Source organism: Lithobates pipiens, unplaced genomic scaffold (assembly GCF_037356315.1).
Source record: "Lithobates pipiens isolate NorthernLeopardFrog02 unplaced genomic scaffold, aLitPip1_a1.2 Scaffold_8, whole genome shotgun sequence".
In the NCBI taxonomy this organism is placed as follows: Eukaryota; Metazoa; Chordata; class Amphibia; order Anura; family Ranidae; genus Lithobates; species Lithobates pipiens.
This window is the reverse complement of record NW_027507903.1, coordinates 618,037,229-618,063,441: the sequence shown is the minus strand read 5'-3', so window position 1 is coordinate 618,063,441 and position 26,213 is coordinate 618,037,229. Positions and strand designations below refer to the sequence as shown.

The window sequence follows — 26,213 nt, the reverse complement described above, 5'->3', positions numbered from 1 at the left end:
TCCTATCGTTTTTAGCCAAGGAAGCTGCCATCTTGGCCTCTCTTTGATCTTCAACTGCCAGGATGCTGCACATGTGATCAGTTTTGACACCAGCCATTGGTTTGATAGTTTGATTGAGGGCACAACTGATATGAAAATTAGAATTCCCATCACATTAGGGTCGGTTCACATTGAGGCAGCACGACTTGCAGCGCGACTGCCGCAGACGACCTGCATCCAACTTCAGCAGCGGCTTGCAAAGTGACTTCTGTATAGAAGTCAATGCAAGTCGCCTGAAGTCACTCCAAATGTAGTACAGGAACCTTTTTCTAAGTTGGAGCGACTTGTGTTGCTCCTATTAGAACGGTTCCATTGTACAAAATGGAGCTTTTTGAGAACTGGTGCCCAAAACTGCATATTCCAGATTAGGTCTTACTAATGATTTGTACAGCGCCAAATGATATCTCTTTCTCTGGAGTCCATACCTCTCTTAACCACTTCAGCCCTGGAAGAATTTACACACTTCCTGACCAGAGCACTTTTTGCGATTTGGCACTGCGCTGTTTTAACTGACAATTGCGCGGTCGTGCGATGTTGCACCCAAACAAAATTTACGTCCTTTTTTTCCCACAAATAGAGCTTTCTTTTGGCGGTATTTGATCACCCCTGCGGTAAAAGTTTGACCATCTTTTGCGCTATAAACAAAACAATTAGCAACAATTTTGAAAAAAACATTATTTTTCACTTTTTGCTATAATATTCTTTTTAACATTTTAATTTTAAATAAGATAGAATAGACTACAGTACAGCAGCAATGTTTACTAAGCAGCATTTGTGTTGATTTAATAATTTAACTTTTTATTCTAGAGGGGTTTTTTTTTTTTTTTAATGAAATTTGGATGCCAGCATGTACTGAACATCAACAAAATAAATACTTAAAATATAATATGAAAAATAAAATGTAGAAATAAAAAGATAACTAGGTCTCTAGATACTAATTTGGCCCCTCCTGGGACAGAGGGAGGTAAGTCATCAAAGAGCATAAAACACTCAACATTTCTCTGTCTACAATAGAAAAATATACCCGATCCTAAAAATAAAATATCATGACAGGTAAGGCGAGAATATTACAAACATCCACCATGTATGAGATTTATGAATGATATATTATATAAATATTAATTTTGCAGTCCATGGTCATTTTAGACTATTATTTTTACATCAGTTTTCTACATTAGATTTGGTATTATATTATTTTTCTACATAGAATGTTGGAAGTAGACTACAGGGATCAGACAGAGTATATTGCAGTAGATTCAAAGGACAGTTCTCATTTTTACATCGCCCTTATACTGTGCCCACATACAGCACCTAACATAACACTTTGGGGGTTATTTACGAAATGCAAATCCACTTTGCACTGCAAGTGCACTTGGAAGTGCAGTCGCTCTAAATCTAAGGGGTAGATCTGAAATGAGTGGAAGCTCTGCTGATTTTATCATCCAATCATGTGCAAGCTAAAATACTGTTTTTTATTTTTCTTGCATGTCCCCCTCGGATCTACAGCGACTTTACTTCCAAGTGCACTTTCAGTTCAAAGTGGATTTTCCTTTAGTAAATAACCCCTTGTTTAGAACTACGATACCAATGTAGTTAAAAGTACCTTTAATTAATGCTAAAGTGATAAATAGTATTCAGGTTAAGATCATTATAGCTTTAAAGCGGTATTATACCCAAATCCAAAAATATAATTGTAGCGGCCACAACCTTTGCTGTGCAGCCTTGACTTGTTGGGCTTACCAGTTACCTTCTCTTGGCCTGCTCTTCCATGTCTAGGGGTTCCCAGGGTTGATACCCAACGACTTGAACGCTGGCACAGATGAAGTCCTCTTTAAAAGGTTTTATTTTGGGGTAATAACTTCCAGACAACACAGTCTCTTTGGGAACAGAGGGCACGGGTGAAGAACTCAGGCACCTTAACCACTTCCCGACCAGCGCACGACGATGTACGTCGACAGAATGGCACGGGCAGGCATATTGGCGTACATGTACGTCCAATATTCGATGCCGCCCTGCCATCGGGAGCGCGCCGCCGGCGGCGCGCTCCCGCGCTGGTCGGGACCCCCGTGAGTCCGGTCGCGGGACCCGCGGACTCGATCGCCGCGGGCATCCCCGCGATCGTCTCACGGAGCGGCCTAATGGAGGAAATGCTGTATAAACAACATTTTTCCATTCTGCCTAGCAACTAGTGATGCTGATCTCTGCTCCATGTGATTGGAGCAGAGATCAGTGTACACTAAATGAAAGCCCAACCCCCCCACAGTTAGTAACACACCCCTAGGAACACTTAACCCCTACACTGCCACCCACTGGTTAACCCTTTCACTGCCAGTGTCATTTACACAGGAATCACTGCATTTATATAGCAGTGATTACTGTATAAATGACAATGGTCCCAAAAATGTGTCAAAAATGTCCGATGGGTCCCCGACAATGTCGCAGTCACAATAAAAATCGCAGATCGCCGCCATTACTAGTAAAAAAAAAAATAATAAAAAATTATTAATAAAAATGCTATAAAACTATCCCTATTTTGTAAACGCTATAACTTTTGCGCAAACCAATCAATAATCGCTTATTGCGATTTTTTTTACCAAAAATATGTAGAAGAATACGTATCGGCCTAAATTGAGGGAAAAATTTTTTTTTATATATTTTTGGGGGATATTTATTATAACAAAAAGTAAAAAATAATCACGGCACTCCCACTGATTGGTTCTGAGAAGGCTGATACCCAAACATCCAACCAGACCTGGTTCTGGCCCATCATGTGCACCTCACCGTTCACATGATCAGGCAGAACTTCCAAACACAGCCTGGCCAGACTGGTGTTAAGGCCCACCTACTTAATTAACCCTCAGAACCCCTACTGTTCTGAGGCAAAAAACTAAATTTACATGCGTATGACATTTTATCCAAAATGTCATCCGCTACATAATATATTGCAGCTTACCAATCATTAGATGTAGTGGCTGCATTCATTTACTTTTTTAGGCTTTTTTTCCCTCAGTTTTTACCTGGTGATTTGAGCGCCCCCACTCTGGAGGAAGGAGCACAGGGTGAAACCTTAGGACAGCAGCATTGTCAGTTTTGGGGAGGGCAGTGTTAGATTTGCTAGCAGATTTAGATACACTAACAAATGCAAGCCAAACTCCAGCTCACACTTTATAATCAGTTACAGTAACAGTTTTTTTTCTTTTTGGGATAAAGGTTTTACAAAAATATATAAAAGCTGATCATTTTAAGCACACCTGGTGCTTGTACTGTTGAAAGGCACAACAGACTTACTGGCCAGATCACCAGGTGAAAATAAAGGGAAAAAAGCCTAAAAAGGGAAAGGAATGCAGCCATCATATCTAAGAATTGGTAAGCTGCAATACAATACATGTTTGCTGTTGGGTTTAATACCGATTAAAGTCCAATTAAAGTCTTGCATTCTCCTGCAACTGGAGACTGGAAACGCATCGGGTTTGGGACATTCTGACAGTTGTTTTGTATACATGTTCGCTATGTATATGTGTTTTATGTTCTATTATTTGGAAGTTTCTCTTTTAAAATTTTGTTATATGAATTAAAAATTATTTATTCTCGAACCTTGGTAGTATTGGTGGTCCACTTAAAGTCCCAGCAAGGGGGAATCTTTTTGTTTATCCATACCAGGGATGGGATCACCCTACCTGATCTTTCTGACACAGTGACAGCCCCGCATCCTTTTGCCCTTTAAATAATGGTCACAGTGGTGATCTTCCATCTATGTTGATGAGTTGAATCTCCATCTCCCCAGAGTTGCCTACCCATGCTCTAATTTATGAACTGAAGGATGCACAGAGTTGGGGACTTTCTTCCTGCCTTCAAGGGACAGAGCTGAGTACCTGAAGAGCCATCTATCAATCACCAGTGCTGTCACATGAGAGTACGGGGAGTAAGTCACATGCTCCCCGGCGCCTGAAATTTCCAGGTAATTTTTTTCCCTTTTGGTGGCCATACAGAGCAGCGGGTAAGTGAAAGGAAGGGGAGTATGTGTGACTGGTAGATTACAATGAAGTAAACTTGATACTTCACCCAGTACATGAAGTTCACTTTATACCAGCATTACAGGAATGCTTTCAATCACCAATATGTAACTCCATTATCTGCCCTACTCACCAGAATAACTAGACCAAGGTTGATTCATATCAAGAGATATATCTGTTTTTTTTTTTTGTTCAACCATATCCCAAAATTTGGTCAGCCTCGGGCATTCCCAGAAAATATGAAGAAGAGTACCCTCCAACTCCGGACAGTGACAACAAGTGCTAGGCATCTGGGGAAACTTGAGATGCAATACAACTGGAGTTCTGTACCATCTGGTAAGGAGTTTATAGATGTCACTTTTTTGCTACTTCTTCCATAGACAGGCCAAAGTGTAATGTCCAGCATCCTTAGATCTCTCCTCCGTCAGCCTCATATTTGCATGATCAGGTGTGCAGGGTTAACCTTTCTCTTCCACATTCATTGTATGATATGATATCTTGTAAAATGTCTAAAAAATAATTTAAATGCAGTACCTTATAGCTATCAACAGCATGACTGCAAGTTTGGCTTTAATACGGTCATATTGTTAAATTTATTGGACAACACAGCTGCTACTGGTTGGATTGGTTTACAAGCAAAGTGCTTCAAAACTCTTTGAGACAGATTTACTTTTGGCAATGTTTTTATTTATGGCTGGTCTTCTGAACACTGCTGTCTTTTGGTTTTCAGTGTTGGAGAGGAACCAGACTCTGGTCATAGAATTTCTCCTTCTGGGCTTCGGTGACCTCCACAACCTCAGGATTCCACTCTTCATAATCTTTCTGATCATTCACATTATGGCATTGACCAGCAATGTCCTTGTCATCATGTTAGTTGTAGCCAACCAGAGTCTCCACTCTCCTATGTACTTCTTTCTCAGCCAGCTGTCCTTGTCCGAAATCCTGTTCACAAGTAATATTGTGCCGAGCATGTTGTGGCTTATATTGATTGGCAGTGGAAGGCTATCTGTTGACAGATGTATTTCTCAGTTTTTGCTGCTTGCAATTCCATCTGTTACCCAGTGTTTACTGTTGGCTGGCATGTCCTATGATAGGTATGTGGCCATATGTAAACCATTACATTATGCCATCATCGTAACTTTTGGACAGCAGCTTCAGATAGTCCTCTCCTGCTGGTTGGTGGGCTTCACACTTTCTTTGGTGGTTTATATTTACTTAAAGCAGTTAACATTTTGTGGCCTTAACATCATTAACCATTTTTTTTGTGACATTGCCCCACTCATAAGACTTTCATGCTCCGATACGTATTTTGTAGAAATGGTCACAGCTGCGGTTTCCTTTCCTGTTCTTTTGTCTCCATTTATGTTCATCGTTGTCACCTACATCTCCATTATTAAAGCCATTCTTAAGATTCCATCCAACACTGGTAGAAAGAAAACCTTCTCCACATGCAGTTCCCACCTTATTATTGTATGCATGTACTATGGCACTCTGTCGTCAATCTATATCTTTCCACCTAAAGAGAACTCTGTTGATGCCAACAAGAGTCTTTCATTACTTTACACCTTGGTGACTCCTTTGTTCAACCCCTTAGTCTACAGCCTACGGAATCAAGATATAAGAGCTGCTATCCAGAAATCTCTCAAGATAATGGCCTTATGCAAACTAATCTGCTCCTCTCACTGATCCTAGCAGTTCAAAGGTGCCTTGGATATTATCACTGCTATACCCCTGGATGACGTCCTATTGGACGAAACATGTCGGGTTTGAGCTACAGCAGTGACAGAATCACACCTGCTAGGTAAATGACTGTGCTGATTTATCTACATACCTTATTGTATCTGCCTTGTGTGAGTAGCATTATTTTAAAATAAATTTGTGAAGTTTTACACTACTACACTTTGAGTTCCTCCTTTATCTCTATATTACCCTGAGCTTCTTCTGCAGTGTGTTCTGGGAGCCCTTATTCTGCGCCTTGGAGTGTGCCATCCATCCATGCCTGCAGGGATCTCTCCAGTGCAGCCAGGCCTCCATATCTGAGATTTTAGCTGATAGTAAGTAGTTGGTGAGTTGGGTATGCACCCGGGTGTGGAGCGGCATATGGTTACTTAAGAAGATTGGGGCGATATACACATTTATTTCAAGAATGTTCTTGCACCGATCACCTTTTATTTTGACTTATTTTGCACCATGCACTTTATTAAACAATCATCTTTGGACACTTTTGATTAATTGATTTTCACACGATAATTTTTATATAATATTCTTATGTCATGGAGTTGTATTACTGGAGTATTGGCACTTTGTTTGATAGCACAACAAAAATAAAGATATAAATTAGTTATTGGGAGTTTGCGCAATTCCTAACTTGTGCTTTACACTGCATACAGTATATATTGTATACATCATATGTGGCTTACGTCAGGTACATAATGTTCATAGCTCAAATAAAAGTCCTAACACACAGCAGCATTATCAATAGCAGCAGCCATAACACCCAGTCATGCAGGCAATAAACCTCCTCCTGTGGACGCCAAAGCCACGGGCAGCCTACACGCACTTCTGACTCCCTCCTCTGGTTCCTATTTTCTTATTAACTTTCCCATTCATTAACCTTGTTTTGACTCTTAAAGGGCCCAATTACCAAAAATAGGGGTGCTCATGCCTATCATCTAGGATACATTCCTTCTGACTGGTGGTACCCCCACCTTGCCTTAAGCTGATGGGGCTGGAGACATTAGAGAAGACCAGACAATGGACCCAGGAAAAAGCATAAGCGTTTTGATGCTGGTTCCCCGGTCTGTGCTCCACCACAAACCTGAATTCTTGAAAGGCTAGAAACCCTCACTGTGAGGGGGGTCTTACCTGCTCTTGTGTCACCTGTCTCTGCCTCTACACAGGCCCCCACTCTTGTGCTCTCTACTGCAAAAGGCACTGCTCTGGCAGCAAAGCCTCCTCTGACTCCATTGACTGGAGGGTCACCTGTCTGCCTGTGTCGTCTTTGCTAGGCAATGGGTCGGCCCCCTCTGCCTAGCCTGCTTTATTATGAGTGGTTGGTGGTACTGGATCACTCTTTTTAAACATCACAAACCCAAGACTCTGGGCTTGTGATAGGTATGTCCGCACTGGTATAGCAGTCTGATTCTTGTTTCCACCCTAGCCTGCCTGTCTCTGGATTACACTTATTGTCTACTGCCTGCCCTGACATGCAGTATGTCTCTCTCTCTCTCTGGATTGTGCTTATCATCTGCTGCCTGCCCTGACCTCTACCTGTCTCAAGATTATGCTTATCATCTGCTGCCAGTCCTGGCCTCTTAGCCCTTGTACACATGGTCGGACATTCCGACAACAAAATTTGTCGGGTTTTGTCTGACGGATTTTGTCCGAAACTGGTGTTGCATACACACAGTCGGACAAAGTTGTCGGAAAATCCGATCGTACGTAACGTGATGACGTTATTTAGTTACGACGGGACTACATTCAGGCTAGTAGCCAATATCTTTGGTCTAGGAATTTGATCTGAGCATGTGTGGCACTTTGTCCGATCAGAATTCTCTACACATAATCGGACAAAGTCCGATCGGATCATGTTGTCGGAAAGTTTTATAGCTCAGCTCTAAAACTTTGTCGGTCGGATATTCCGACGGAAACAGTCCGAAGGAGCCCACACACAGTCGGATCATCCGACAACACGGTCCGATCGGACATTTTCCGTCGGAATGTCCTACCGTGTGTACAAGGGCTTAGAGGGGTGTGTCTGATAAGCGGGACTCTGAGCTGAAGCCTGTCTTTCGTTTAAATTGGATTACGCTTATTGTCTTCTGCCTGCCCTGATGGGTGGCTGTTCCAGGATTGCAATTATTTTCTTTCACCAGCCCAAACCACAACCTGCCTCTGGATTTTGGTACTGACTACTCACCTGAGGTACAACAGTCTATGCCAGATACCCCTAAAGCCTACAGGTACTCTTTGCTATAGCCCCGCTCAGTCCCTTGGCCAAACGATAGTAGCAATGTGTATTAAGCCCTCAGTGTAACCAAGTACTGGTAAGGCTGGTTGCCCAAAGAGAATGGGGGCTGGTAAAGGTGAAGCTACTGGCTAGCACTCACCCCTGAAGGAGCAGCTGTTGGGTTCTTCTGTCCTGCTCTATCATTGACCCATCCAGAGCTGACCCAAGACTCTTTGGCACATCTAGTAGGATTCAATGCTCTTTCATGCCACTTCAGCCCCAGAAGATAGACCCCCTTAATGACCGGGCCATTTTATGCGATAGGGCACTGCGTCGCTTTAACTGACACTTGCGCGGTTGTGCAATGCTGTACCTAAACAAAATGGACGTCCTTTTTTTTCGCACAAATAGAGCTTTCTTTTGGTGGTATTTGATCACCTCTGTGGTTTTTATTTTTTGTGCTATAAACAAAAATAAAGCAACAATTTTGAAAAAACACAATGTTTTTTACTTTTTGCTATAATAAATTTCCTTCCAAAAATTATAAAAAATGAATTTCTTCATCAGTTTAGGTCAATATGTTTTCTTCTACATATTTTTGGTAAAAAAACAAAAAAAAAAACGTATATTCATTGGTTTCTACAAAAGGTATAGCGTCTACAAAATAGGGGATATATTTATGACATTTTTTATTATTCATTTTTATTTTTTTACTAGTTATGGCTGTGCTCAGCAATTTTTAGTGGGACTGCAACATTGCGGTGGACAGATCAGACACTTTTGACACTTTTTTGGGAACATTGACATTTATACAGCGATCAGTGCTATAAATAGCCACTAATTACTGTATAAATGTCACTGGCAAGGAAGGGGTTATCATTAGGGGGCGATCAAGGGGTTAAGTGTTCCCTAAGGGAGGTGTTTCTAACTGTGGGGGGAGGTGACTGACAGGGAGTACAGAGAGAGTACAGAGGGTGTTTGGCTGAAGCCATTTATTATCAATCAACTGTGTTTACTCCATTTAAATCATAATGACAACAGAAACTACTTAAATGACCCTGATCAAAAGTTTACATACCCTGGAATGTTTGGCCTTTGTACAGACACAGGAGGTGGCACACACAGTTTAAAATGCCAATTAAAGGTTAATTTCCCACATTTGTGGCTTTTTAAATCACAATTAGTGTCTATGTATAAATAGTCAATGAGTTTGTTAGCTCTCACATAGATGCACTAGGCAGGCTAGACACTGAGCCATGAGGAGTTAGAAAAGAACAGTCAAAAGTCCTGCGTAACAAGGTAATGAAACTTTCCAAAGATGGAAAAGGATATGAAAAGATATCCAAAGTCTTGAATATGCCAGTCAGTACTGTTTAATCACTTATTAAGAAGTGGAAAATTAGGGGCTCTTTTGATACCAAGCTATGGTCAGGTAGACCAAGAAAGATTGCAGCCACAATTGGTGGAAGAATTGCTCAGAAGACAAAGAAAACCCCACAGGTAACCTCAGAAGAAATGCAGGCTGCTCTCCAAAAAGACAGTGTGGTTGTTTTTAAGGAGCACAATTCAACGATACTTGAGCAAAAAAGAGCTTGCATGGTTGAGCTGCCAGAAGGAAGTCTTTATTGAGCCAATGCCACAAAAAAGCCAATGAGACATGCCAAGGTGTTGTTGGGCATATTGTAACCAGGCTTTTTTGTGGAACGTGTACAGTAAAGGCTTCTTTCTAGCAACTTCACCATGCAGCTCTTTTTTGTACAAGTATCATTGCATTATGCTCCCCAACACTTAATGACCATGCCATAGCCGAATGACATCTACAAGGCGGCTCGATAACCCTGGGAGGGCGTACTATGACGTCCTCCTAGAATCATGCGCACCAGGGAATATCCATGACGGATCACGGTAAATGTCCGCTGACAGCAGCCGTTTACCACGTGATCGCTCAGTCAAATGATGGATTGATCACTTGTAAACAAACCAGCCTCATGTCCGGTTCCTCTCTCTCCTCTCTGTACCAATCAGTAGTGGAGAGGGAAGAGATTGGGTGCTGCAGCGCTGTGGGCTGGATCTGTAGTGCCCACAGTGCCAATTTATGCCCATTGCAGCCTCATCCATCCATCCATGCTCATCCATCCATCCCTAATCAGCAGTACTCATCCATCCATCCCTAATCAGTAATACTCATCCACCCATCCTTAATCAGCAATATTCTTCCATCCATCCCTAATCAGCAGTACTCATCCATCCATCCCTAATCAGCAAGACTCATCCTTCCATCCCTAATCAGCAATACTCTTCCATCCATCCCTAATCAGCAATACTCATCCATGCTCAGCCATTCATCCCTAACCAGCAATACTCATCCATGCTCATCCATCCATCCATACTCAGCAATACTCGTCCATCCATGCTCAGCCATCCATCCCTAATCAATCCCATAGAAGATCAAACCACTAGGGTCACTGTTATGTGCCTCCTTAAAGTGCCTAGATAGATTGTGTTTGGGGAACCCATTCCTGATGTCATTAATATGTTTTCTTATACGTACATTGAGTGGCCTGGTGGTCCTACCCACATGTTGTAAATTACACGGGCACTCAATGACATAGGTCACATGTGTACTGCTACATGTGATAAGTTCCCTAACTCTATATTCCTTATTATAAGTCCTCGATCTAAATGACTCCCTTTTTCTGGGTTGCTTTTTACTGACCCTACAGGCTAAACATTTTTGGCACTTGTAGAACCCTTTCATTTTAGAAAACAGTTTCACTGTTTTTGGTGGATCTATAACATTATGGACAAGTTGGTCCCTGATGGTTGGGGCTCTTTTGTATATGAACTTTGTTTTTTTTGGTAGGATTTTTGAAAATTTTTTGTGAGATTTCAGAATGTGACAATATTTTCTCAGAATATATTCAATTGATTGATATTGGCTATTGAATCCAGTAATAAAAGCTACACCCATGTGGGAATTTCCACTGGTTTTTATTGTTAATACATTGTTTCTATTCATCTCTTTTACTTCATCTTTTAGTGTCATCGGTGTGTCTCTCTGGTACGCCTTGTCTTCAAATTTTGTTATTAATGTATTAGCTTCTACATTATGACAATTCCTCCGCAGCCTCATCAATTGTCCCAAGGCACATTACATTTCCATCTTGGATTGTGACAGCTGGTAATAGGTATATAGCCATTATGGTTGGTCGCTTTGAAGAATGTCCTAGTACATTGATATGCAATTAGCGGACCTCCAACTGTTGCTAAACTACAAGTCCCATCATGCCTCTGCCTCTAGCTGTCATGCTTGTGGCTCTAAGAGTCTTGCTATGCCTCATGGGAATTGTAGTTCTGCAACAGCTGGAGGTCCACTAATTGCATATCCCTGTCCTAGTATGTAACTCATTATTTCTCTTGAAGACTTACAAATCCAGATAGTCAATCTGTTGTTTGTCAAAGTTACCAGTAAAGAAGATCCCATATTTGTTCTGGTTCATGTCACACAAGAATCTCTGGAAGGATTCTATAGTTCCTTCCCAAACTATAATCACGTCATTAATATATCTGCGATAAGATTTAATTTCCGGGTGCGCTTTCTTGTAGATAGTATATCTACAAAAAAGTGGTGATTTACTAGATATATATGTCTATTGCACACGCCCATTGAGTTGCTTCCAAATGCAGGCTTTGTGCCTGCTATTTACCATAATTGGTTTCAGCCTGCGGTAATACCTCCACTTACCACTATATATTGACTTGAGGTATACCAAGATGACTACGCCTCATACGATGTCGGTGACGAAACGCGTAATGCGGGACTTGGTAAACACGCCAACTGTCCCCTCCCGGTTTGTTCACATCGGTCTGTGGAACGTACGTCTTCCAGACTGCGGAACTGGTCACTTTGCAGCCATTCTTGCTGGTGGGGAATACTGTTGTCAAGCCCCCGTTTTTAAACTACGTTCCTTTTTTATGTCCAATATATTAATAAACATATTTAAATTGGATTTTTGCCATGGATGCCCATTTATAAATTGCATGTGGATGTCAGTTTATAAATATTTTGGGTCACATTAAGAGAATTCATCGCTCCCTGGGAACATCTGGATTGGTGAAATACACCAGGGGTGAGGGCTTTTGGTGAGTGTATACACTTGAGAGGGAGCACAAGGAGTCACTTTATTTTGGATGCACTTGGTCACTTTATCTATTGCACTAGAAGTCACTTTATTAATGCACAGAAGAGGATATAAAGCTGCTATTTTTTGGATACTAGCACAAGCACTTGGCATGGACACATGCATATGGGACACTGAAAGGATTTATAAATTGCAATATGGACTTGTTTTTTTATAGTAAAATATATATTTAAAAAAAAAAATGTCATTAACTATTCACTTTTGTTCTAATCAACTACTTTGGACACTTTATACTGCAAATTAAGGAATCATTTATTATTTGATGTTATTTTTTATGTCACTTATTATTATATGGTATTACACATATTTTATATGTTATATTTTCTGATGAGAAAAGCTCTTTCACTCAGAATAAGCTCTTTATATTCTGCTTAATGGTATTTCCACCAGGGTTGTATTAATACATACCCACTCCTGTTGAATTTTTCCCATTGTATCAAAGGTGATATTAGATCACTTCCTAGCAGCACCATTTCCCAATCTTCACGGTAGTATCTTTCTCAGGCGTCACCCCCGCCTCTCTGCTGGGTCCCTAGCTTGGCACTCAAGATACCTCTCAAGCTTCACCCAACTGGCCTGCTCTGTTCCTGGCTTGACACACAAGGCTGCTCCCCAAGTGTCACCTCCGTTGGCTGGATCTCTGGCTTGATACCCACTGAAGTTTCCCAATTCTTCACCGTTCCCGGTTGGTCAGAATACTGCTCCAGTACTTGTTTCACTTACTCACTGTGTTTCCTGGTAACAAGGTGGATGGTCTCTTACTGGCGACAGCTTTCCATCTACCTCCAAACACGACAGGTTCTCCAGCCGGCAGAACCGTTACTTTTGGTTGGACTTCAAGCCCCAGTCCCAACCCTGTGTTGCTCTCTCGCTTTTGGATAGGCACTCAGACAGCCTAGCAGCCAGATGTGCCGGGATAGGCCCCATCTCCAGCCTAGCAGCCCAGGCAATACAACACACGTCCACCCAGACAGGCGTCCAGGTGGCACACAACACCAATCACCTGACTCCACCCAAATATATAGGTTCTCCCAGCAGGCCAAGGGATTTAGAAAAACCCCTGTCCATTGGCTGGGATACCCCATATACCCATAATCTGGCCTGGCATTGCCCTTCTCATATCTAATGCCACCAGGTACCCAGCCACCTAGTGGCAAAAGAGAGAAGAGCAGCACCTAGAGTGAAATCAATTGATTTGTAACAATATGTCATGAACCAGATGTGACCAGAACTGTGTGACTGCGACAAGTGAACCAGACACAAATAAGTGAAGGTAAATTTATTAAGCAAACGCATATAAATGTGAACACACCACCAATACAAACTAAGTGAACAAACTAACAACCAAACAGTGCAGATAAACAAGTAAACCAGTATAATGTAACAAAAGGGAGAACCAGAATCGTAGTCAAGCCAGGCCGGGGTCATAAATAGGAGGTAAGCAGAATAGGGGGACAAGGAGAGAGGGAACAGGTACAAGAGGCAGGAAACAGGGATCGGGGATCAGGTAACAGGTATCAGGTATCAGGTATCAGGTATCAGGTATCAGGTATCAGGTATCAGGTATCAAACAAGCTGCAGGTCAGGGCTCAAGGACAATACCAAGGCGAAGTGTATATGAACTTGCCGGGTATTTATAATGGCTGCTGTCAGTCATGTGACGCCTGACTGCAGAGGGCAATACCTGCTCCATACTGCCAGGATCCCTCCGCTGGTGGACACCAGTACTGCGGACCAAAGATGACATAATTCCAGCAGGAGACACCTGCTGGTGGATCGCAGTACCGCATGCCAAATGATTGATATTACCAGCGGAGGGAACCTTTCCTGACAGTACCCCCCCTCAAAGGAGCGACCTCCGGACGCTCCAACTAGCAGTTGCTGGGGAAAGTCCACTGCGTCAAGCTGGGCTATGGGCAAAGTCACATTAGGTTGGGTAACAGACACTTCAAGCAGGGCAGCAGACAGAACCACATCGGGCCGGGAAGCTGGCACGTCAGGCTGGAAGGCGGGCAGCGGCACGTCAGGCTGGAAGGCGGGCAGCGGCACGTCAGGCTGGAAGGCGGGCAGCGGCACGTCAGGCTGGAAGGCAGGCACATCAGGCTGGACAGCAGGTACATCAGACTGGAATGCATTGGACTGCAAGGCCGGGACATCAGACTGGAAGGCGTCGGACTGCAAGGCCGGGACATCAGACTGGAAGGCGTCGCACTGCAAGGCCGGGACATCAGACTGGAAGGCGTCGGACTGCAAGGCCGGGACATCAGACTGGAAGGCGTCGGACTGCAAGGCCGGGACATCAGACTGGAAGGCGTCGGACTGCAAGGCCGGGACATCAGACTGGAAGGCGTCGGACTGCAAGGCCGGGACATCAGACTGGAAGGCGTCGGACTGCAAGGCCGGGACATCAGACTGGAAGGCGTCGGACTGCAAGGCCGGGACATCAGACTGGAAGGCGTCGGACTGCGAGGCCGGGACATCAGACTGGAAGGCGTCGGACTGCGAGGCCGGGACATCAGACTGGAAGGCGTCGGACTGCGAGGCCGGGACATCAGACTGGAAGGCGTCGGACTGCGAGGCCGGGACATCAGACTGGAAGGAATCAGACTGCGAGGCCAGGACATCAGACTGGAAAGAATCAGACTGTGAGGCTGGGACATCAGACTGGAAGGCATCGGACTGCAAGGCCGGAACATCAGACTGGAAGGCATCAGACTGCAAGGCCGGAACATCAGACTGGAAGGCTTCAGACTGCAAGGCCGGAACATCAGACTGGAAGGCATCAGACTGCAAGGCCGGAACATCAGACTGGAAGGCATCAGACTGCAAGGCCGGAACATCAGACTGGAAGGCATCAGCCTGCAAGGCCGGGACATCAGACTGGAAGGCATCAGACTGCAAGGCCGGGACATCAGACTGGAAGGCCGGGGCATCAGACTGGAAGGCATCAGACTGGAAGGCTGGGGCATCAGACTGGAAGGCATCAGACTGGAAGGCCGGGGCATCAGACTGGAAGGCCGGGGCATCAGACTGGAACGCCGGGGCATCAGACTGGAAGGCATCAGACTGGAAGGCATCAGACTGGAAGGCCGGGGCATCAGACTGGAAGGCATCAGACTGGAAGGCCGGGGCATCAGACTGGAAGGCATCGGACTGCAAGGCCGGAACATCAGACTGGAAGGCATCGGACTGCAAGGCCGGAACATCAGACTGGAAGGCATCAGACTGCAAGGCCGGAACATCAGACTGGAAGGCATCAGACTGGAAGGCCGGAACATCAGACTGGAAGGCATCAGACTGCAAGGCCGGGACATCAGACTGGAAGGCATCAGACTGGAAGGCCGGGACATCAGACTGGAAGGCCGGGGCATCAGACTGGAAGGCCGGGGCATCAGACTGGAAGGCATCAGACTGGAAGGCCGGGACATCAAACTGCAAGACATCAGACTGAAAGGCCGGGACATCAGACTGCAAGACATCAGACTGGAAGGCCGGGACATCAGACTGCAAGACATCAGACTGGAAGGCCGGGACATCAGACTGCAAGGCATCAGACTGGAAGGCCGGGACATCAGACTGCAAGACGTCAGGCTGGAAGGCGTCTGGCTGGAAGGCCGGGACATCAGGCTGGAAGGCGTCTGGCTGGAAGGCCGGGACATCAGGCTGGAAGGCGTCTGGCTGGAAGGCCGGGACATCAGGCTGGAAGGCGTCTGGCTGGAAGGCCGGGACATCAGGCTGGAAGGCGTCTGGCTGGAAGGCCGGGACATCAGGCTGGAAGGCGTCTGGCTGGAAGGCCGGGACATCAGGCTGGAAGGCGTCTGGCTGGAAGGCCGGGACATCAGGCTGGAAGGCCTCTGGCTGGAAGGCCGGGTCATCAGGCTGGAAGGCGTCTGGCTGGAACTCTGGCTCTGGCACTCCGGGCTGGAGCTCTGGCACTCCGGGCTGGAGCTCTGGCTCTGGCACTCCGGGCTGGAGCTCTGGCTCTGGCACTCCGGGCTGGAGCTCTGGCTCTGGCACTCCAGGCTGGAGCTCTGGCTCTGGCACTCCGGGCTGGGACAGATTGGTAGGTGTGGAGGCAGGTTGGGTTAATGGTAAGACCATTTTGGTTGGGAAAAACTTTCGTTTTTTCTTTGGCTTAGCCACTGAAGCTCTGTAGGTGACTACAGGACTGTAAATAAGGGGTGCAGCAGACTGGAAAGGAGGATTGTGATATGGCAGAGAAGAGGTACCAGTAGCTGGGGAAAGAACTTGTGGGTTTGTAGACAGCGGAGAGGAAGCAGGTGGGTTGAATGCAGGATAAGTACAGGGAGTAGAGACTGGATAGGAGTATTTGGTTGGGAGCAGCGTGTACTGGGGTGCAACTGAGGCTGACATGGCTGGTGGGGAAACATACTTTTGGGTAGGCTCATACCTGATGGCAGAGGTGGATTGTTTGGCTGGGGCTGATTGCACCATGTCAGACCATGCTGAAAGTATGGGTTGTACAAACTGAAGTTTTAAGCCTCCCTGTCTAACCAAAGACTGAGCAGATACAATGCACTCAGCAATCACCTGTGGGGAACAGGCTGAGTAGTGTTCACAAAAATCAGAAGGATCATCTTCAAAAAGCCATACTAAAGATACAACCTGATTCATATCAAAAGGAGGAGTGAAATCATCACGGCCATCTGGGATACAGGGCAGGGCTAGCTCAGTACAGATCTTTATCAAAGGCTGCACCTCCTCAAACAATGTATAACCCTGATCGACCAGGGAGTGAGCCAAACGCATAGCTGCAAACAACTGGTCACTAGACCATCCTTTCAAAGCCTGGCGGCAATAATCACCACTCTCAGATGCCAGCAGAGAAAAATAAATGATCTCATCAGCATTCATGTTTGCAACCAAACTGAAGCAAATGGTTCCCCTGTGCAGCCACTTCTGGTCAGGAATGGCCTTGGTATTCTGTCATGAACCAGATGTGACCAGAACTGTGTGACTGCGACAAAGTGAACCAGACACAAATAAGTGAAGGTAAATTTATTAAGCAAACGCATATAAATGTGAACACACCACCAATACAAACTAAGTGAACAAACTAACAACCAAACAGTGCAGATAAACAAGTAAACCAGTATAATGTAACAAAAGGGAGAACCAGAATCGTAGTCAAGCCAGGCCGGGGTCATAAATAGGAGGTAAGCAGAATAGGGGGACAAGGAGAGAGGGAACAGGTACAAGAGGCAGGAAACAGGGATCAGGTAACAGGTATCAGGTATCAGGTATCAGGTATCAGGTATCAGGTATCAGGTATCAGGTATCAGGTATCAGGTATCAGGTATCAGGTATCAGGTATCAGGTATCAGGTATCAGGTATCAGGTATCAGGTATCAAACAAGCTGCAGGTCAGGGCTCAAGGACAATACCAAGGCGAAGTGTATATGAACTTGCCGGGTATTTATAATGGCTGCTGTCAGTCATGTGACGCCTGACTGCAGAGGGCAATACCTGCTCCATACTGCCAGGATCCCTCCGCTGGTGGACACCAGTACTGCGGACCAAAGATGACATAATTCCAGCAGGAGACACCTGCTGGTGGATCGCAATACTGCATGCCAAATGATTGATATTACCAGCGGAGGGAACCTTTCCTGACACAATAGGCCAAGGTAGCTATACCTGGCGGGTAAATTTAGAAGCAACCCTGCCTAAACACCAGGGTGCTACATAGGGAATATCACTCAGTGTACAGATATCAGTGTCCTAGGTACCAGCACTCTGTATAGAGATCAATGTTATAAATAAGGAACAGCACTTGAGTGGTATTACCAATATACCGTATAGCACTGGTATCTGTACACTGAGTGCTATTCCCTGTATATAACACTGACATCTGTATACAGAGTGCCACTCACTAAGTGTTGTTCCTTATTTATAACACTGATCTCTGTACAGTGGGCTGGTACCTAGGACACTAATATCTGTACACTGAGTGCTATTCCCTGGATATAACACTGACATCTGTATACAGAGTGCCACTCACTGTACAGATATCAGTGTTATTTATAGGAAATAGCATTCAGTGAATAGATATCCAGGAACAGACTGACCATTTGGGCACCAGCAGGGGGCCCCATAATCTCATACAATACATTAAGATAAAAAATAGATTATTAGCATTAAAAAGGTACCGTATTTATCGGCGCATAACACGCACCCTCATTTTAAGAAGTTTCATTAAAAAAAAATTTTATTTTAATAAAGAACTTTGAACCAAAATAAGGGTCAGTGCCCATCCTCAGCATCACCGTTGTCCTCTAATGCAGCCTAATCAGTGCCCATCTGCAGCCTCGCCATTGGCCATCATTGCAGCCTGATCAGTGCCCATCTGCAACCTCACCATTGCAGCCTCGTGATTGCCCATTATTGCAGCCTGATCAATGCCCATCTGTAGCCTTGCCAGTGCCCATCTGCAACATTGCCATTGCCCATGAATGCAGCCTTATCAGTGGCCATTAATGCTGCCTTATCAGTGCCCATCTGCAGCCTGACCATTTCCCATTAATGTAGCCTGATCAGTGCCCATCTGCAGCCTCGCTAGTGCCCTCTGCAGCCTCACCATTGCCCAGCAATGCAGCCTGATCTGTGCCCATCTGATGCCTTGCATTTGTCGGATTACCCAGAGCTGGATCTCCTGTGTACTCGGCTCAGCTCGGCTCGCAGTCACTCACATTCCTGCCTCCTGGCCTGGCTCTTATGATGAACATAACACTGGCCCAGGACATGTGACATCAATGGAAGCCATCCAGGAGGCAAGACTGTGCATGACTGCGAGCCACACCGAGCTGAGTCGAGTACACAGGAGATCCGGCTCTGTGTAATCCAGTGGAGCTCGCACCCTCCTTCCCATCTGATAAATACGGTATTTATTCAAGGGACAAAACTATAACTCTACCACTTTATAGCACTCTGGTTTAGCCACATCTTGAGTATGCCATCCAGTTCTGGTCTCCAGTTCTCAGGATGTATGTGCTGTAAGTCAAGAGAAGGGCAACAAAGCTGATAAGGGGACTTGAGGAACTCAATTATGAAGAACAACTACATACATTAAACGTATTCTCCCTGGAGAAGAGACACTTAAAAGGAGATATGATTGCAGTGTACAAACATCTAAATGGCGATTCTAGCATAGAGAAAAAACGACTCAGTCTCAGATTGCTTAAGAAGACACATGGCCACTCAAAGTAGTTGCATGAGTAGCAGTTCAACCATAAACTACGCAGGGGGTTCTTTAATGTTAGAACAGTGAGAATGTGGAACTCCCTTCCATAATTGGTGGTGTCAGCGGGAAGTGTTGATAATTTAAAAAAGAAACTCTTAGATGGGCATCTTAGCAAATGAAATATACAGGGATATTAGAAATTATAGAGAATACATACACACACACCCACACAGGTTTAACTTGATGGATCCATGCCTTTATTCAACCTTACCAACTATCTAACTATGTATCATAGGTGGGACACAACAGTGTATTTAGCTGTTCGCCTGGAGTTCATCTTTAAAGATAAGTGAATTTCCTAATAACATTTCTCATTTCTTGGTTCCTCAAGCTGTAAATTAGAGGATTGATTAATGGAGTCAAAAAGATGTATAGCAAAGAAAGAATCTTGTTCGGGCTGACAGAATTGATGTTCGACGGAAAGATAGGTGTGGATCCTATTGCTAAAGTTCCATAGTAAAGGTTCACAATGATCAGGTGGGAGCTACAGGTGGAGAAAGCTTTATGCCTTCCAGTGGTGGATGGAATTTTAAGAATGGTGTGGAGGATGGAGATGTACGTGGCTATGATAAACATAAATGGACAGAGTACAAAAGGGAAAGAAAATACAAAAGTGACCAGCTGAACAGCTGGGTTATCTGAACAAGAAAGTTCTACCAGGGGAGAGATGTCACAAAAGAAATGATCGATAGTATTTGAGCCACAGAATTCTATACTACATAATAAAGCATATAGTACAAAAGCTATCATTAAGGCCATTGACCAACAAAAAGTGCTTAATTTCAATTGGTGTCTAAAAGTCATGATACTTGCATAGTGCAGTGGTTTACATATAGCCAAATATCGATCAAAGGACATGGAAGCCAACAGTAAACACTGGGCAACCACTGGAACTGCTAGTAGATAGAACTGGAAAAAACATCTGGCCACAGATACTTTTCCACCACCCACCAGTATCAACCACAGCATGTTGGGCACGATTTTACTTGTAAAGACAATTTCAGACAAAGACAGTTGACTGATGAAGATGTACATGGGAGAGTGAAGGCTTCGGATGAACACAACCAACACAACAACAAGAACATTGCTGGTTAAGGCAATAATGTGAAGGACCAGAAAGACGGTGAAAACTAGAATTTTAAAGTCATGAATAGTGATGGCCGAACGGTTTGCCCGGCGGTCGTTTCGCGGCAAATTTCGGCTGTTCGCGATTCGCCCGATCAGCGGACTATTGGCGCTGTTCGCCCGGCGGACTTCCGTGTTTTCTGTTAAAAAGAACTTTGACCTATGATGACACATCCATCATGGGGTACAGGACAGCCAATTGAGACATTACAGCACATGGACACTTGGACATTCCCCCTAACTTATAAATACACCCGATCCGGCAGCCATTTTACATTCTTTCTTCTGTCACTATAGGGAGAGGTTGCTGTGTGGAGCAGGGAGAGATTGCAGTGACCCAAATCGCTAGCTATTTGGTACACAAAAGTTATTTTCAGGACTGGTATAGGTGTTAGGTGTAGTTCCTGATATAGGTTTGAGGCAGTACTGTGCTAGTGATTGTTGCAGCAGCCTGAGTGTCTTTTGTCAGTTTAGAGAAAGGGACAGGACAGTGTGTGCTGCAGGGAGAGTCAGTTTAATCATTAGCTGTTACTATCAGGTCCACAAAAGTGCTATTCCAGTAACCAGTTATTGTTCCAGCAGCCTCTGTTTTGTCAGTTTATATAGGGACAGGCAGGAAGCAGTGTGTGAGGCAGTGAGGGTCAGTTTAATTAGTAGCTGTTACTATATTAGGTCCACAAAGGTTCTTTTCAGGACTGGTATCAGTGGTATGGTAATAGGCTTGTACACGTATAATATTCTTTCTTCCAAATATAGAAAGAATATTATACTTGACTGCTGCCCTTCTGCTGCAGTCTGCTAATCAGTCACAACCTACTTGTTTCACAAAGGTCCTTATAAGGACTGGTAATGTCTAGGGAGCTACAAGACATAGGGTTGAGTGAGGTACAGTCTGCTATTCTATAAGGACTGGTATAGGTCCACAATACATAGGGTTGAGGTGCACTACTGCTGACCGCTGCCCTATACTGCAGCAGTCCTTTATCAGTATAGGTACTGACGTACAGTCTGCTAATCATTCACAACCTACTTGTTCCACAAAGGTCCTTATAAGGACTGGTAAGGTATAGGGTACGACAGTACATAGGGTTGAGTGAGGTACAGTCTGCTATTCTATAAGGACTGGTATAGGTCCACAATACATAGAGTTGAGGTGCACTACTGCTGACCGCTGCCCTATACTGCAGCAGTCCTTTATCAGTATAGGGACTGACGTACAGTCCGCTAATCAGTCACAACCCACTTGTTCCACAAAGGTCCTTATAAGGACTGGTAAGGTATAGGGTACGACAGTACATAGGGTTGAGTGAGGTACACTCTGCTATTCTATAAGGACTGGTATAGGTCCACAATACATAGAGTTGAGGTGCACTACTGCTGACCCCTGCCCTATACTGCAGCAGTCCTTCATCAGTATAGGGAATGAGAGTTTTGTCACAGGGTCATTTAAAAAATGACAGGCAGAGGAAGAGGCAGGCCCTTCCGCAGGGGTGGTAGGGGTAGGGCAGGAGCAACAGCCTTGAGCCAAAGTGGGAAGTTGCAGAAGGTGCATTCAATTACTTTAAAGGACGCACCAGACTTGGTTGAGTGGCTCGCTCAGCCTTACTCTTCTGCACCCTCCTCATCCTCTCGATCTGCACCCTCTTCTTCACTCTCTGCTATGTGCACCCCCAAAGACACTACCACCAACAACACCACCACCACCACATACCTTCCGCTTGAGTCACAGGAATTATTTTCCGATCCATATCAAGACATTTCTGATGCGCAGCCACTCTTGGTATTGGATCAGGAAGAGGAGGTAGCAACAACCGCTACTCAGCAGTCTGACAACAGAACCCAGATCTGCCAAAGAAGGAGGTTGGTCCCCGGTGTTCCTGCCTACTCCGAGATCTCTACTTATAGCGGTGGGGAAGGTGACGTCGATGATGACGTGTCTAGTGATGTCACGTGGGTGCCCACAAGAGAGGAAGAGGAGGGGAGTTCAGAGGGAGATATGGACCAGCAGATAGGGAGGAGAAGCAGGAATAACTTACATTGCACAGGAGGGACAAAGCAGACTGCAAATGTATCAGGAGCGAGTCATGTACGACCATGTACGGTCACATCTGGCGCTCCCAGGACACCGGCACATGGCTCCACAGTGTGGGATTTTTGTAACGTGTCCGCTGCTGACAATAGCGTTGCCATCTGCAATCTTTGCAGTCAACGCATTAGTCGCGGTAAGCCCAACACTCACCTAGGGATGACCGCCTTAAGAAGGCACATGAGCAGCCATCACCGAGCCCAGTGGGAGCAACGGAACACACAAAGCCACACTCCAGGCTCTCACCATTCAGCCTCGTCTTCTACTTCTCCTTCTCCTCTCTCCTCACAATTGTCCTCCACTCCACCTTCCATCACGCCAAGCTCACGTTTTTCTGCAAAATGGCAGGCTTCTGTAGGCCTAATGTTCGAGCGTAAAAAAATGATGACGCCGGATAACCCTCTTGCCCAACGGTTGACGGCTGGCTTGTCAGAACTCATAGCCCGCCAACTACTGCCATATAAACTGGTGGACTCTGAGGCCTTTCGTAAATTTGTGGCCATTGGAACACCACAATGGAAGGTCCCAGGAAGGAAGTATTTCTCACAGAAGGGCATCCCAGAGCTATATGGCCATGTTCAGCGGCAAGTGAATGTATCTCTGGCACACAGTGTCGGTGCCAAGATACATCTGACCACAGACACGTGGTCTAGCAAACACGGGCAGGGAAGGTATATCACTTTTACTGCCCACTGGGTGAACCTTCTGATGGCTGTCAAGCATGTATCCCATGGCACCCGTGTAGATTTGGTTTTACCGCCACGGATTGCATGCAGGCCTGGCTCTTCTTCTCCTCCTCCTCCTTCTACTCCATCCTCCTCCCTCTCCTCCTCGGCTGACTCCTCCTTTTCTGCTGCTAGCGTCTCTTCCACTGCGCCGCCCAAGCTCCCCAGAACCTATTCGACATGCCAGGTGAGACGTTGCCATGCCGTGCTGCGTCTGTTGTGCCTGGAAGCCAAGAGCCACAATGGCCCGGCACTCCTTTCAGCTTTGCGTTCACAGGCAGATCAGTGGCTAACACCGCTCAATTTGACAGTTGGTAAAGTGGTGTGTGACAACGGTGCCAATCTGCTTAGCGCATTGAAACAGGGCAAAATCACGCTCGTGCCATGCATGGCACACGTCTTAAACTTGGTCGTGCAGCGATTTCTTGTCAAATCCCCTTGGGTCCAGGACATCTTGCGGCAGGCAAGGAAAATCTCGGCCCATTTCAGAAGATCTTACACGGCCATGGCTCACCTTGCTGACATTCAGCGGCGACATAATCTGCCGGTCAGACGTCTTATTTGCGATTAATGGCCGATGTGGACGCTCTGAGGAGTGATGAACCCCTGGACTACTGGGTGGGCAGGCTTGACCTCTGGCCAGAGCTTGCCCAATTTGCAATCGAACTGTTGGCTTGCCCCTCGTCCAGTGTCCTGTCCGAAAGGACGTTCAGCGCAGCAGGGGGGATTGTGACTGATAAGCGTACTCGTCTAGCTCACGACAGTGTTAACTACCCCACATTTCTAAAAATGAATGAGGCATGGATCTCTGAGGAATTCAACACATGTGACCAGTAGACCATGTATATGTCTATAAACAATTTTTTTAATCAAGCACACAGACCTTCTTTCTTCATTTGGCTCACTTCTTTGTCCAAAAAAAGCACACCGTACTATATGCCCGTACCCTCCTCTTTGAAAAGGTTGAGCGGTGTCATATTTCTACTGGGGCTGCTTATTATGAGGGGCTCCCACCATCCCTGTGCTGTGCTGACTTCCTCTTGGGGCTGCTTATTATGAGGGGCTCCCACCACCCCTGTGCTATGCTTATTATGAGGGGCTCCCACCATCCCTGTGCTGTGCTGACTTCCTCCTGGGGCTGCTTATTATGAGGGGCTCCCACCATCCCTGTGCTATGCTTATTATGGGGGGCTCCCACCATCCCTGTGCTGTGCTGACTTCCTCCTGGGGCTGCTTATTATGAGGGGCTCCCACCATCCCTGTGCTATGCTGACATCCTCCTGGGGCTGCTTATTATGAGGGGCTCCCACCATCCCTGTGCTATGCTGACATCCTCCTAGGGCTGCTTATTATGAGGGGCTCCCACCATCCCTGTGTTTTGCTGACTTCCTCCTGAGGCTGTACCTCTGCTGTGCATATTATGAGGGGCTCCCACCATCCCTGTGCTATGCTCATTATGAGGGGCTCCCACCACCCCTGTGCTATGCTTATTATGAGGGGCTCCCACCATCCCTGTGCTGTGCTGACTTCCTCCTGGGGCTGCTTATTATGAGGGGCTCCCACCATCCCTGTGCTGTGCTGAATTCCTCCTGGGGCTGCTTATTATGAGGGGCTCCCACCATCCCTGTGCTATGCTTATTATGGGGGGCTCCCACCATCCCTGTGCCCTGCTGACTTCCTCCTGGGGCTGCTTATTATGAGGGGCTCCCACCATCCCTGTGCTGTGCTGACTTCCTCCTGGGGCTGCTTATTATGAGGGGCTCCCACCATCCCTGTGCTATGCTGACATCCTCCTAGGGCTGCTTATTATGAGGGGCTCCCACCATCCCTGTGTTTTGCTGACTTCCTCCTGAGGCTGTACCTCTGCTGTGCATATTATGAGGGGCTCCCACCATCCCTGTGCTATGCTCATTATGAGGGGCTCCCACCACCCCTGTGCTATGCTTATTATGAGGGGCTCCCACCATCCCTGTGCTGTGCTGACTTCCTCCTGGGGCTGCTTATTATGAGGGGCTCCCACCATCCCTGTGCTGTGCTGAATTCCTCCTGGGGCTGCTTATTATGAGGGGCTCCCACCATCCCTGTGCTATGCTTATTATGGGGGGCTCCCACCATCCCTGTGCTGTGCTGACTTCCTCCTGGGGCTGCTTATTATGAGGGGCTCCCACCATCCCTGTGCTGTGCTGACTTCCTCCTGGGGCTGCTTATTATGAGGGGCTCCCACCATCCCTGTGCTATGCTGACATCCTCCTGGGGCTGCTTATTATGAGGGGCTCCCACCATCCCTGTGCTATGCTGACATCCTCCTAGGGCTGCTTATTATGAGGGGCTCCCACCATCCCTGTGTTGTGCTGACTTCCTCCTGAGGCTGTACCTCTGCTGTGCATATTATGAGGGGCTCCCACCATCCCTGTGCTATGCTCATTATGAGGGGCTCCCACCATCCCTGTGCTATGCTCATTATGAGGGGCTCCCGCCATCCCTGTGCTATGCTCATTATGAGGGGCTCCCACCATCCCTGTGATATGCTGACTTCCTCCTGGGGCTGCTTACGGTGCAGGTGTCAGTGCTGTATATCACAGTGCTGATGTCAGTACTCTCTATCACGGTGCTACTGTCAGTGCTGTATATCACGGTGCTGGTGTTAGTGCTTTATGTCACGCTGCTGATGTCAGTGCTCTCTATCACGGTGCTGCTGTCAGTGCTGTATATCACGGTGCTGGTGTTAGTGCTTTATGTCACGCTGCTGATGTCAGTGCTCTCTATCACGGTGCTGGTGTCAGATGACTCTATCACGGTGCAGGTGTCATTGC

General features: G+C 46.0%; 2 protein-coding genes across 2 annotated transcripts; one reads left to right on the top strand and one right to left on the bottom strand.

Moving 5' to 3' along the window:
- Positions 1-1,060: 1,060 nt before the first annotated feature.
- LOC143963846 (olfactory receptor 6B2-like) lies at positions 1,061-6,192 on the top strand. Its single transcript, XM_077473584.1, has 2 exons — positions 1,061-1,092; positions 4,783-6,192. Exons 1-2 carry the CDS (start codon positions 1,086-1,088, stop codon positions 5,736-5,738), a joined length of 963 nt encoding a protein of 320 aa, XP_077329710.1. The 5' UTR covers positions 1,061-1,085; the 3' UTR covers positions 5,739-6,192.
- A 13,511-nt stretch (positions 6,193-19,703) lies between these two features.
- LOC143962357 (olfactory receptor 10A3-like) lies at positions 19,704-20,628 on the bottom strand (the record flags this gene model as incomplete). Its single annotated transcript, XM_077471651.1, has 1 exon — positions 19,704-20,628. A coding segment is annotated over one exon (885 nt), but the record flags the coding sequence as incomplete, so codon positions are not given.
- Between the last annotated feature and the right edge of the window lie 5,585 nt (positions 20,629-26,213).